Here is an 11,577-nt window from a genome sequence, read left to right as displayed (position 1 = left end):
TGATGCAGCAACGATCAATTCCTTTTGTTAACGGAGAGAATCTCCCAAGATGGTGGCAGACTGAGCCAACAATAACTGAAAGTTTCCTGCGAAGTTACTTACAACCCGGTGCCTTCTTTGAAAACATATATAATCTGATCATGGCTGTCAAGTGAAAGTAACATGACTAGACCGATATGCATCAGAGGCACCAATGATACTTACTTGAATTTCATATATATAATATATACAGGAATTTTTTTGAAAAAAAAAGATATGCCACAAACATTTCATGATTGCTGACTACTAATAATGGCACCAGTATGGAGAGTCTGGGCGCAATTGATGTTGATATCTTGTTAACAAAAGGGGAGCGCCTCACAGTTTGCTTGATGCCACAAGATACTTGGTGTGACGGGCCTGTGCCATCAATTTCCCTGTCTTTTTCTTCCTGAAATCTACGGAGACGACACCGACTGATTTTCCAGCACGTAATAACTTTCCCTCAACCTCTATTTCCTCCTGGACAATTAACCCCGAAAGTTAAATGTAATGCCGAAAGTTAACCAAAGGACCATCAGCCCGTATACAACGCGGCATCTGGTTGTATCAACTACCAAGATGGTTACTTTTTATAACTACCAGAAAAAAAAATTCCAGATATAAAGTGACACAATCCTACACTGTTCAATAATGTTATCCAATAGGCTCCAACTGTAACCGATAACAACACAAAACGAATAAAGAACAAACACGAGTCATTTATTTCACCATCTTTTCTGCTTATACACGCAACACATCCATACTTTAGGTAAGACTATAACCATTATGCAAGTTTCCAAAAGGTAAAAAGCAAAGAAGTAATAACCATTACATCTTGCCAGTGAAGCTGTTGTCATGCAATTTTTAATGATGTTAAGTCATAAAAAATGTAAGCATTCTACCTTTATAGACGACCATGAAGCAGCACTAAACTTCTAGAAGAATCTGAAAATAGTTGATATTTATCTATCCTAAATAAACAATGTTAGACCTAACGATACTGGCATGGCAACAGGCATATCTGTCAATCATGAGCGCAGAAAACAATAAAAAGTATGAAACTATCAGCATTGAGTCATTTATTTGGCAGCGATTAGGAATATATCTTAATCACTCTGAAGATGATTTTCTAGTATAAGAAAGATGGATAAATGAATTAGGATTTAAAAAGTCTATTCCAAAATTAAACTAAAGATAGGTTCATAGGTCCTGGAATTTTGTTATCATGGATACATCAAGTTGTCTAGAACAGGCAGAGAAGATTATATGATGAAATCTTTGCCACATCCTAGTAAAACCAAAGAACATTCACTATTGAAGTTTTTTTTTGAACGAAAACGGTAGGAGCTCTGCCCATCAATTAAGGGGAAAGAGTTTAAAGGGAACAAACAACAGTCTGAGACCGGACAAGCCACACTCGAGCACACTCAACGGGAGGCTAAGCCCCACACACTAATAGCTCCAGGCTAGCAGGAAGCAGCTGTATGAAAATTACATGAAAAGTAAAGCCCATCTAAATTGTGAAACATCTTCTTTAATTCTTAAGGCGAATTGGACCGGGGAAGGGCGACGCTTTCGAAAATCCTACAATTTCTCTCCTTCGAGAGGTTCCACATTGTGTAAATCACGATGCCGTTGAATGTGCGCTTCTGATTTTTTGGTAGTGGGGAAGTCGCGGCTTACCACCACTCCATAATGTTGGTGGAGGAAGCAAGGTCACTATTGAAGCTGTACCATCATTAATTACCACAAAATGTACAGTCTGGGCTATGGGCTCTGGCCTCTACTAGACAGGTAAGCTAATAACTTATTTCAGAATGCCAGAAAACAATAAAAGCAGAAATCTAACAACTTCCATCAAACTGGAAGCAAATTTCAGCGTCCCCAACTCACTCCTACAGTCCTACTCATCCGCCAACTTCACAATACTGACTAGTATCCAGTATAGAGAAGATCCCTGAGGTGCAGTCCTATAACAACTTGGACACAGTTTCTGACAGCCAGAAATCCATGCACGAAAGCAAACAGTCGAATTGTACCAATCATGGACAGATGCAATTTAGGAGACAAACCACAGCATATCAATCTGGCATTCGCCTAAAACATGCTAAAACCTCGACGCAGCCTCATTTTAATACAAACTACACACCTTAGCAATTACTTGCAGTGAATGCCATTTTCTTCAGCAAAAAAAGGGATTTTCCCCAATTGCCTAGCTCTAGCGCTAGCAAGTGCAAAATCGATCCAGTTCAATCATAGATTCCGATCTCCACACGAGCTACTTTTTTTTATACCATAATCGAAGACAACATGAAATGTGATCCAAGAGAGAGGGTCTTACCCCGACGGCAGCCGAGTCGACAAAGGAGACGCTGATCTCGATGGAGACCCCGCTGCTGGGGATCCCACTGCAGAAGAACACAGCCGATCCCAGCTGGTCGGCGAGCGTCGCTGTGACACCGCTGCGGAGGTATCCCACGGGACTCTGCAAGGGCACCACAGATCGAACCAAGTAGGCAAGCTCATATGTTTCGTCAGTCACTCAGTCGCCACCATCTCAAACCGAGGTCGCAAAGGGAGGGGAGTGCGAGGCTTACCGCGAGGCGAGGGGTGACGACGAAAGAGCAGAGGAGGCGGCCGTGCTCGGCGGCTTCGATACGGACGCCGCTGAGGACGAAGGGGTCGTAGAAGTGGAGCCGCGCAGGGGTGGAGCCAGTGATTTCCTCGGCGGTTGCGGTGGGCTCCAGGCTTTTCCGCACTGCTTCCGGGCCCATGGTGGTGTCGCGCCGGCCGGCGAGGAGGTCGCGCCACCTGATTCCGACGAGGTGCCGTGTCGGCAACCAAGACGAATTGGTTGGAGCGGCAAGATTGTTTTTTAGCCCTTTGTCGTCGCCGCCAAAACAACATCTCAATTCTCATAGCACTCGCTTAATTATCCTATTTAAACAGCGCATAATAAATGAAATACCTTAGAGCTAGTTTGGAAGTCTAAAACCCGGAGAGAATTAGAGAGGCTAAAATTCTCTCCTTATTCAATCTTGAATAAGAGATGGATTTTAGCCTCTTCAATCTCCTCCGGTCCTCCGGTCTTGAGACTACCAAACTAGCCCTTAGTGTAGCTATTAACCTATTTTTCTTGGACCTAATAACTCGATCTGCATAGTTAATGAGATGTAAACTGTCCATGAATTGTATTGATATCGAACCTGAACTTAATGCTATTTTGACTGAGCATAGGCATTAGTCTTACAAGTTTCTAAGCCTAACTCCAACCATTCCTCCTCTCGAATCCTCACGTTCGTACTTTCTATTCATATTTAAATACTCCTTAACTATTTTCCATATTGCATATCCTCTCCAACCATTCTCTCTATTCAGCTCACCTTACTCCTTAATTGATCTATTTAGGCTACGTTCGGTGGATCATGTAAAATGTGAAATCTAAAACTATAGATTATACTATTTGTAGAATAAAATTTGAAACATGGATGCAATAGGGGATGTGATATAGGAGCCGCTGGAGACGACCTTAACATATTTACATCAGTTTTTAGAGTTTTGAAAAAAATACTACCATATTTGTAGTATTATAATACATATTATTATCGGGTAATTAAACTTGAAAAAAGTTAATTTAATAATTAAATGCGCTGGTTAATGAAAGGGGAGACTAGTAGTGTGTTTGGTTTGAGTGATGAGCTAGTCCATCATCTTATCACTCCTTACTTTTTTGTTTGGTTTGTGGATTGGAATGAGTTGATCCATCACCAGCTCATTCTTCATAGTTAATTAGTTAGTACTAATATGAGGATTGAGATCATTCCACCAAATTTGAGAAATAGATCCATGATGCACCATCTCATTTTGGATGGAATGATTTCTTAAACCAAACGCCCCCTAGAACTTCCCTTTCATGGCATGAGCAGAGGCTCTCCCTCTCGCGAGGGGGCACCACTGGACAATAATTCATCGTTTTCGTACACGCACGGGAGAGAGGGCGATGTCCAGTGAATGGTTGGAGAGGGTCCAAAGTATCTTGAACCTAGAATGCCTCTGTATGTAGCATTTAGGGAGAAAATAATATACATATAATTCGAACTAGTGCATTGGGTTCAAAAGTTCAGTACTGCATTCTTCTAAATTGTTGCCATGCGGTGCTTAGGAGTCAGAACTTGAGACAGACATTGGCTATATTTCTGATGAGTTTGTTTTGGATTGCTGGTATCCCGAACAATGGGCTTTGTAAAATTAGTATGTCAAACCTTGCAATTGGATTCCTTGTACTATAATAATCGGATGTTTAGTCTTTTGCTATCGTTCCCACGTTAGCTATCAATCGGAAACGCCTGCCAGTCCACGCCTTTGACTCGCACTCCGCTTTCAGATCTAGGCGGACGAGGAATGATGGATTAGAGGTGCACGAGTGCCACCCCGTCGTCGGCGGCGACGCCGTGTTAGCTCCACAGCGACGACCTCATCACCCACCAACGGCTGATGGACTTCCTCCACAGGGTGAACCTCAAGTACGTCAAGCTGGAATACCACTACCTCATCACCCCTGGCCCCTGGTGACGCTGACGCTGCTGCCGTTGATGGTTGTGATCCTGCTCGAGGCCATGGGCACTGACCCTGACGACGACCAACCCAGTTCTGGCATTCAGGCTCCACCTCCACTCGTGTCCGCGCTCATCCTCTCCCTTGTGCTCGTGTTCATCGCCACTATACATATTTAACTATGCGTGTCGGCACTGTATACAGGCACGACACGAATATCGCTCCCGTGTCGAGTCAGGGTAACACGCGGGCTAAACTGGCAGCCTAGACCCGACACGCCAACATCTTCGTGGGCCGGGCCGGATCGAGAGTACGGTTAGCCCGGCAATGACGTGCCGAGTCCGGACCATGAATAGAAATACAAAATCACATAATTATACAGAAAACACAGAATTATACACACAATGCATCTCAAAATTTCATTGTACTACATAAGACAATCATTTCAACATTTATCACAGAACAGGACAATTAGCCAAATAGATAATTAATTTGGAGCCTTAGTGCAATGATACCTTATTAAAAACCTTCCTAGGTAAAAACTCATACCTCGTGAGAAAACCTAGGAAGAAAAAGAGTACACCCAACTCCTTATAAAGTTCGTAGTACAGTTCACAGTACATGTCCATAGATATTATACAAAAAAACATAAATAGATGTAAAACCAGAAGCATTTCAAGCTTGTTTGGCACTAGAACTTCCTGGTAATGGTTCCTTGCTGCTCCTCCCTCTTTGTTCAAGAACAAGTGACTTGTCCTTCTTATTAATGCTACCTGCTGCAGATCCTCCCTCCTTTCTCTTGCTCCCTGGTGATACTTGTTGCTCATCATCTAGGTACGTAGCTTCAAAAGCCGATTCAAGTTCCTTGGTTTTCTTCTCCACAGTGTGTTGCTTGTGTTGGTTAGCCAATTCCCAGTCTTTGATGCAAGAGAGCACCTCCACCATGTTTGTTGTCAATCGTCGTCGCCGCTGCTCGAGCACCCTACTAGCTAGATTGAAAGTGGATTATGAAGATATAGTAGACACATGGACAATCATAACATCTCTAGCAAGTATAGAATATGGTTGTAAACGTTTTAATCCCCAACGACTATTTGGGTGGTTGGGGCTATAGATACACCCCAACTAGCCCATTCAATACCCAAGAGTTGAGCACTCATTGCTACATTTAATAGCAACACTCCAAGTGATAAAAAGCCTCCCAAGTGTCACAATAGTGAGAATCAAGCAAGCAATAGCCGTTCTCGTTAGAATTGTGATCGTGCCTTGTGAGAGTGACTTAGAGGAGATTGTGTGCTGTGATCTTGTGTTTGGAGTTTTGACTCCCATCCATTGTAAAGCTAGCGAGAGGCTTTGATGTGTGTGACATACCTCACGGAGATTTAAGTCTCTCAATCAAGAAAAGTGAGAGGACTTAAGTTTGATCTTTGGAATCACTTGAAAGGGTTGAAAGAGACCTGGTCCCTTAGGACCCCTCAACGGAGACGTAGATTTTGTTTAGAATCTGACTCCGATAAACAAATCCTCGTGTCTTTGTGTTTGATTGTTTGCGATTTGTTTCCCCTCTTCCTCTCTAACGTTCTCCTGCTTTGATCTTCATTCAAATCCTTAAGTGTTGCTCCCTAAGTTTATTCTGCACTCATTTGAGCAACACATTGCAAGAAAAACTCCTCTCTTCAACTCCATTTATTGTACCTCTTGCTCTAAATGACTAATTTGTGATCAATTTTTGTTGTAAGTGATTAATTTTTAGGTTTCAAACATTCACCCTGTGGGGGATAGATATCCCCCGGGTCCACTAAAAGAGTAAAAGACCTCACGAAAGGCCCAAGGGCCCAATAAATCGTAAGGTCATTCTTTCGTGGGCCTGGGGAGGGACAACCAGCAAAGCAGATCGACATGGGGCCGGATTGGTGCAAACCCGGATGGCCCACAACGTCGAGCAAGCGACCACAACAGAGATTCGACTTTCCCGCGCTGGAGCCCCCATGCAACGGAGCCATGCGAGGATAAGTCGGCAGAACTACAAGGAGATAAACTCAAACAGTTCACTATCTTTTAGCTACACATTGTTATCATATCCACGTGTATTGCCCCACGGTCGAGTATATAAGGCCTAGAGGGCACCCCTTCAGAACGATCGACCCTATTACTTAGTCACCCACTTCAACTCTCTGCATTCTCAATTCAGAGAGCTCTCTTGTAACCTCATTTACTCAGCATACTCACCAGGACGTAGGGTGTTACGCGTCTCTAAGCGGCCCGAACCTGTAAACCTTGTCCACTGTCCCTCGTGCAATTGGCACGAACCATTTTGCTACAGTCGTCGACACTGTCCTACTCTTAAAAACACCTTGAGGGGCAACCCCGGGTGTGCGGTCGGACCCAAAACACCGACAGCTGGCACGCCAGGTAGGGGGTGTGTCGACGTTCCAAGCTAGCTCAATGGCCGTCACCTTCCACAACAAGATCACCCTCCGTCCCGGATCCGTATTCTGCTTCAGAACAATCTCATCCGTAGCAGATGAAGAGGGAACTTGTCGGGGACCATAATTAGGGGTACCCTCAAGACGCCTAATTCTCAGCTGGTAACCCCCATCAGCATAAAGCTGCAAAGACCTGATGGGTACGATTAAGTCAGGGATCAGTCCACACGAGTGACTCGATCACGCTTCACCCGAGCCTAGCCTCGGCCAAGGGCAGCCGACCTCGAGAGACTTCCGTCTCGCCCGAGGCCCCCCTTTTATGGCGGACACATCACCGGCTCGCCCGAGGCCTTGGCTTCGCTCAGAAGCAACCTTGACTAAATCGCCACACCGACTGACCAAATTGCAGGGGCATTTAACGCAAAGGTGGCCTGACACCTTTATCCTGACACGCGCCCCCGGCAGAGCCGAAGTGACCGCCGTCACTCCACCGCTCCACTGGCCAGTCTGACAGAAGGACAGCGCCGCCTGCGCCACTCCGACTGCAGTGCCACTCGACAGAGTGAGTCTGACAGGCAGTCAGGCCTTGCCAAAGGCGCCACGGCGAACTCCGCTCCGCCCGACCCCAGGGCTCGGACTCGGGCTAAGACCCGGAAGACGGCGAACTCCGCTCCGCCCGACCCCAGGGCTCGGACTCGGGCTAAGACCCGGAAGACGGCGAACTCCGCTCCGCCCGACCCCAGGGCTCGGACTCGGGCTAAGACCCGGAAGACGGCGAACTCCGCTCCGCCCGACCCCAGGGCTCGGACTCGGGCTAAGACCCGAAAGACGGCGAACTCCGCTCCGCCCGACCCCAGGGCTCGGACTCGGGCTAACACCCGGAAGATGACGAAACTCCGCTTCGCCCGACCCCAGGGCTCGGACTCCGCCCTGGCCTCGGCCGAACGACTTCCGCCTCGCCCGACCCCTTGGCTCGGGCTCGGCCACGGCAACGGAAGACAGACTCAACCTCGGCTTCGGAGGAACCCCCACGTCGCCCTGCCTAGGGCACAGACCGCCACGTCAACAGGAAGCGCCATCATCATCCTACCCCGAATCGACTCGGGTCACGGAGAACAAGACCGGCGTCCCATCCGGCCAGCTCCGCCGGAGGGGCAATGATGGCGCTCCACAAGCTCTATGACGACGGCGGCCCCCAGCTCTCTTACGGAAGCAGGACGACGTCAGCAGGGACTCGACCGCTCCAACAGCTGTCCCTCCGCCAGGCTCCGCCGCACCTCCGACAGCCACGACATCACGCCAGCAGGGTGCCCAGATCTCTCCGGCTGCCACATTGGCATGTACCTAGGGCGCTAGCTCTCCCTCCGCTAGACACGTAGCACTCTGCTACACCCCCCATTGTACACCTGGATCCTCTCCTTACGACTATAAAAGGGAGGACCAGGGCCTTCTTAGAGGAGGTTGGCCGCGCGGGACCGAGGACGGGACATGCGCTCTCTTGGGGCCGCTCGCTTCCCTCACCCGCGTGGACGCTTGTAACCCCCCTACTGCAAGCGCACCTGACCTGGGCGCGGGACGAACACGAAGGCCGCGGGACTTCCACCTCTCTCACATTCGACTCCGGCCACCTCGCCTCTCCCCCCTTCGCGCTCGCCCACGCGCTCGACCCATCTGGGCTGGGGCACGCAACACACTCACTCGTCGGCTTAGGGACCCCCCTGTCTCGAAACGCCGACAGTTGGCGCGCCAGGTAGGGGCACGCTGCGTGCTGACGAACAGCTCCCCGTCAAGCTCCAGATGGGCAGTCTCCAGCAACCTCTCCGGCCCGGGACGGTGCTTCGTTTCGGGACTCTTGAGTTCATGTCCTTCGACGGCAGCTACGACATGATACTTCTTCCACCGCCGCGCGACTACGACAATGGCGGCCGACAACCCGCCCGCCGGCGGCGGAATCGACGACGTCTTCCCCGCGTGGTGGAAAGGCAACATTCGGGCTCGCTCCGTTCTCTCCCCCGCCAACGGAGGAGGAGGCGGGGCCGTCAAGGCCAGGTGGGAGGCCGCGCTTCGTCGGTCGTCGAGCGAATCGACGCCCCGACGCCCCGACGGAAGGCACGCCGGACGTCGACCTCGCGTTCAAAACGGGGGCAAGCGCCGTCCCCCCGCGGCACGCTGACCCCGAGCAAGAAGACGACGCCGGCGCGCTCGCGGAAAGCCTGCAGGACGTCGCCCTCGAACCAGAGAAGACGGTGCAACCAGTCCTCGATGTGACTACGTCGCTCCTCGTCGACCAAAAGGTACCGACTAACTCCCATCTTGCGTTATTTCGACTCGGCCTCAACCCGCCAAACGACCTCGTTTTGGCGGGCGCTCGCATTGAGGCGAGTGCAACCCCACTGAGGTTCCGTATGCGGTCGCCTTGGGACCGACTGATGGACGTCTCGACCTACGGGCCCTCTGGGTCCGAGGAAGATGACGATCCCAGCATCGGATGGGATTTCTCCGGACTTGGCAACCCCAGTGCCGTGCGAGACTTCATGACCGCATGTGACTACTGCCTATCCGACTGTTCCGATGGAAGCCGCAGCCTTGGCGACGAGAGCTGCGGCCCAAGCCGCGAATGTTTCCACATCGAGCTAGGGGATCCCTCCGAAGGCAACCATCTTGGCATGCCGGAGGACGGTGATCTCCCTAGGCCGGTGCCTCGCGCCGACATCCCACGGGAGCTAGCTGTGGTCCCCGCTCCGGCGGGGGGTTACGACCCACAACTCGAGCAAGTCCGCGAGGCGCAGGCCAGGCTCAACGAGGGAACAGGAGCGCTTGAGCCGATCCGTCGGGACGTCGGACAGGCATGGGTGGGCCAACCCCTGGCCGGAGAAATACGTCACCTGCCCCAAGGTCTCCAGCACCGCGTCGCCAACGATGTCAGGATCAGGCCGCCGCCCGCATCCAGCGGGGTTGGTCAGAACCTGGCAACCGCAGCAATGCTCATCCGCGCGATGCCGGAGCCGTCAACCACCGAGGGTCGGCGAATCCAGGGGGAACTCAAGAATCTCCTGGAAGGCGCTGCGGCCCGACGGGCCGAGAGCACTGCCTCCCGAAGGCAAGGATATCCCTCGGAACCTCATGCCGCGACTTCCCGATTCATGCGGGAAGCCTCGGTCTACACCGGGCGCACGCGCAACACCGCGCCTGCGGCCCCGGGCCACCTCGGCAACGAGCACCATCGACGCGACCGTCGGGCTCACCTCGACGAAAGGGTGCGCCGAGGCTACCACCCCAGGCGTGGGGGGCGCTACGACAGCGGGGAGGATCGGAGTCCCTCGCCCGAACCACCCGGTCCGCAGGCCTTCAGTCGGGCCATCCGACGGGCGCCATTCCCGACCCGGTTCCGACCCCCGACTACTATCACGAAGTACTCGGGGGAAACGAGACCGGAACTGTGGCTCGCGGACTACCGCCTTGCCTGCCAACTGGGTGGAACGGACGACGACAACCTCATCATCCGTAACCTCCCCCTGTTCCTCTCCGACACTGCTCGCGCCTGGTTGGAGCACCTGCCTCCGGGGCAGATCTCCAACTGGGACGACTTGGTCCAAGCCTTCGCTGGCAATTTCCAGGGCACATACATGCGCCCCGGGAATTCCTGGGACCTTCGAAGCTGCCGGCAACAGCCGGGGGAGTCGCTCCGGGACTACATCCGGCGATTCTCGAAGCAGCGCACCGAGCTGCCCAACATCACCGACTCGGATGTCATCGGCGCGTTCCTCGCCGGCACCACTTGCCGCGACCTGGTGAGCAAGCTGGGTCGCAAAACCCCCACCAGGGCGAGCGAGCTGATGGACATCGCCACCAAGTTCGCCTTTAGCCAGGAGGCGGTCGAGGCTATCTTCCGAAAGGACAAGCAGCCCCAGGGCTGCCCATCGGAAGGAGCTCCCGAGGCGTCTGCTCCACGCGGCGCCAAGAAGAAAGGCAAGAAGAAGTCGCAATCGAAACGCGATGCCGCTGACGCGGACCTTGTCGCCGCCGCCGAGTATAAGAACCCTCGGAAGCCCCCCGGAGGTGCAAACCTCTTCGACAAGATGCTCAAGATGCCGGGCCCCAACGGGGTCATCACCGTCGGCCCCACGTACAAACACGCGTTCGAATGCGATGTGGAGTGCGTGGAGTATGCCGAGGCCCTCGCCGAGTCCGAGGCCCTCATCGCCGACCTGGAGAACCTCTCCAAGGAGGTGCCAGACGTGAAGCGCCATGCCGGCAACTTCGAGCCAAGCGGAGACGGTCAAGGCCGTCCCTCTCGACCCCAGTGGCGACACCACCAAGCAGGTCCGGATCGGTTCCGGGCTCGACCCCAAATAGGAAGCAGTGCTCGTTGACTTTCTCCGCGCAAACACCGACGTCTTTGCGTGGAGTCCCTCAGACATGCCCGACATACTGAGGGATGTCGCCGAGCACTCGCTGGATATTCGGGCCGGAGCCCGACCCGTCAGGCAGCCTCTGCGCCGATTCGACGAGGAGAAGCGCAGAGTGATTGGCGAAGAGATCCACAAGCTAATGGCAGCAGGGTTCATCAAAGAGG

General features: G+C 51.9%; 1 protein-coding gene across 1 annotated transcript; it reads right to left on the bottom strand.

The window, feature by feature from the left end:
• LOC100278796 (acyl-coenzyme A thioesterase 13) lies at positions 1–3,081 on the bottom strand. The gene is made up of 3 exons (XM_008671169.3): positions 2,619–3,081; positions 2,363–2,506; positions 1–501 (listed from the first exon to the last, which is right to left on the bottom strand). Exons 1-3 carry the CDS (start codon positions 2,793–2,795, stop codon positions 358–360), a joined length of 465 nt encoding a protein of 154 aa, XP_008669391.1. The 5' UTR covers positions 2,796–3,081; the 3' UTR covers positions 1–357.
• Positions 3,082–11,577: the final 8,496 nt, after the last annotated feature.

The sequence above is a fragment of the Zea mays genome, chromosome 2 (genome assembly GCF_902167145.1).
Source record: "Zea mays cultivar B73 chromosome 2, Zm-B73-REFERENCE-NAM-5.0, whole genome shotgun sequence".
In the NCBI taxonomy this organism is placed as follows: Eukaryota; Viridiplantae; Streptophyta; class Magnoliopsida; order Poales; family Poaceae; genus Zea; species Zea mays.
This window is presented reverse-complemented; position numbering and strand designations above follow the sequence as displayed.

Excerpts from the sequence above, each read along its gene's own strand:
- LOC100278796 (XM_008671169.3), bottom strand. The coding sequence starts at position 2,795 with ATGGGCCCGGAAGCAGTGCGGAAAAGCCTGGAGCCCACCGCAACCGCC. Across the intron at positions 2,507-2,618 it reads TCGTCACCCCTCGCCTCGCG|AGTCCCGTGGGATACCTCCG; the intron begins GTAAGCCTCGCA and ends GTGCCCTTGCAG. Across the intron at positions 502-2,362 it reads TCGACTCGGCTGCCGTCGGG|GAGGAAATAGAGGTTGAGGG; the intron begins GTAAGACCCTCT and ends TTAATTGTCCAG.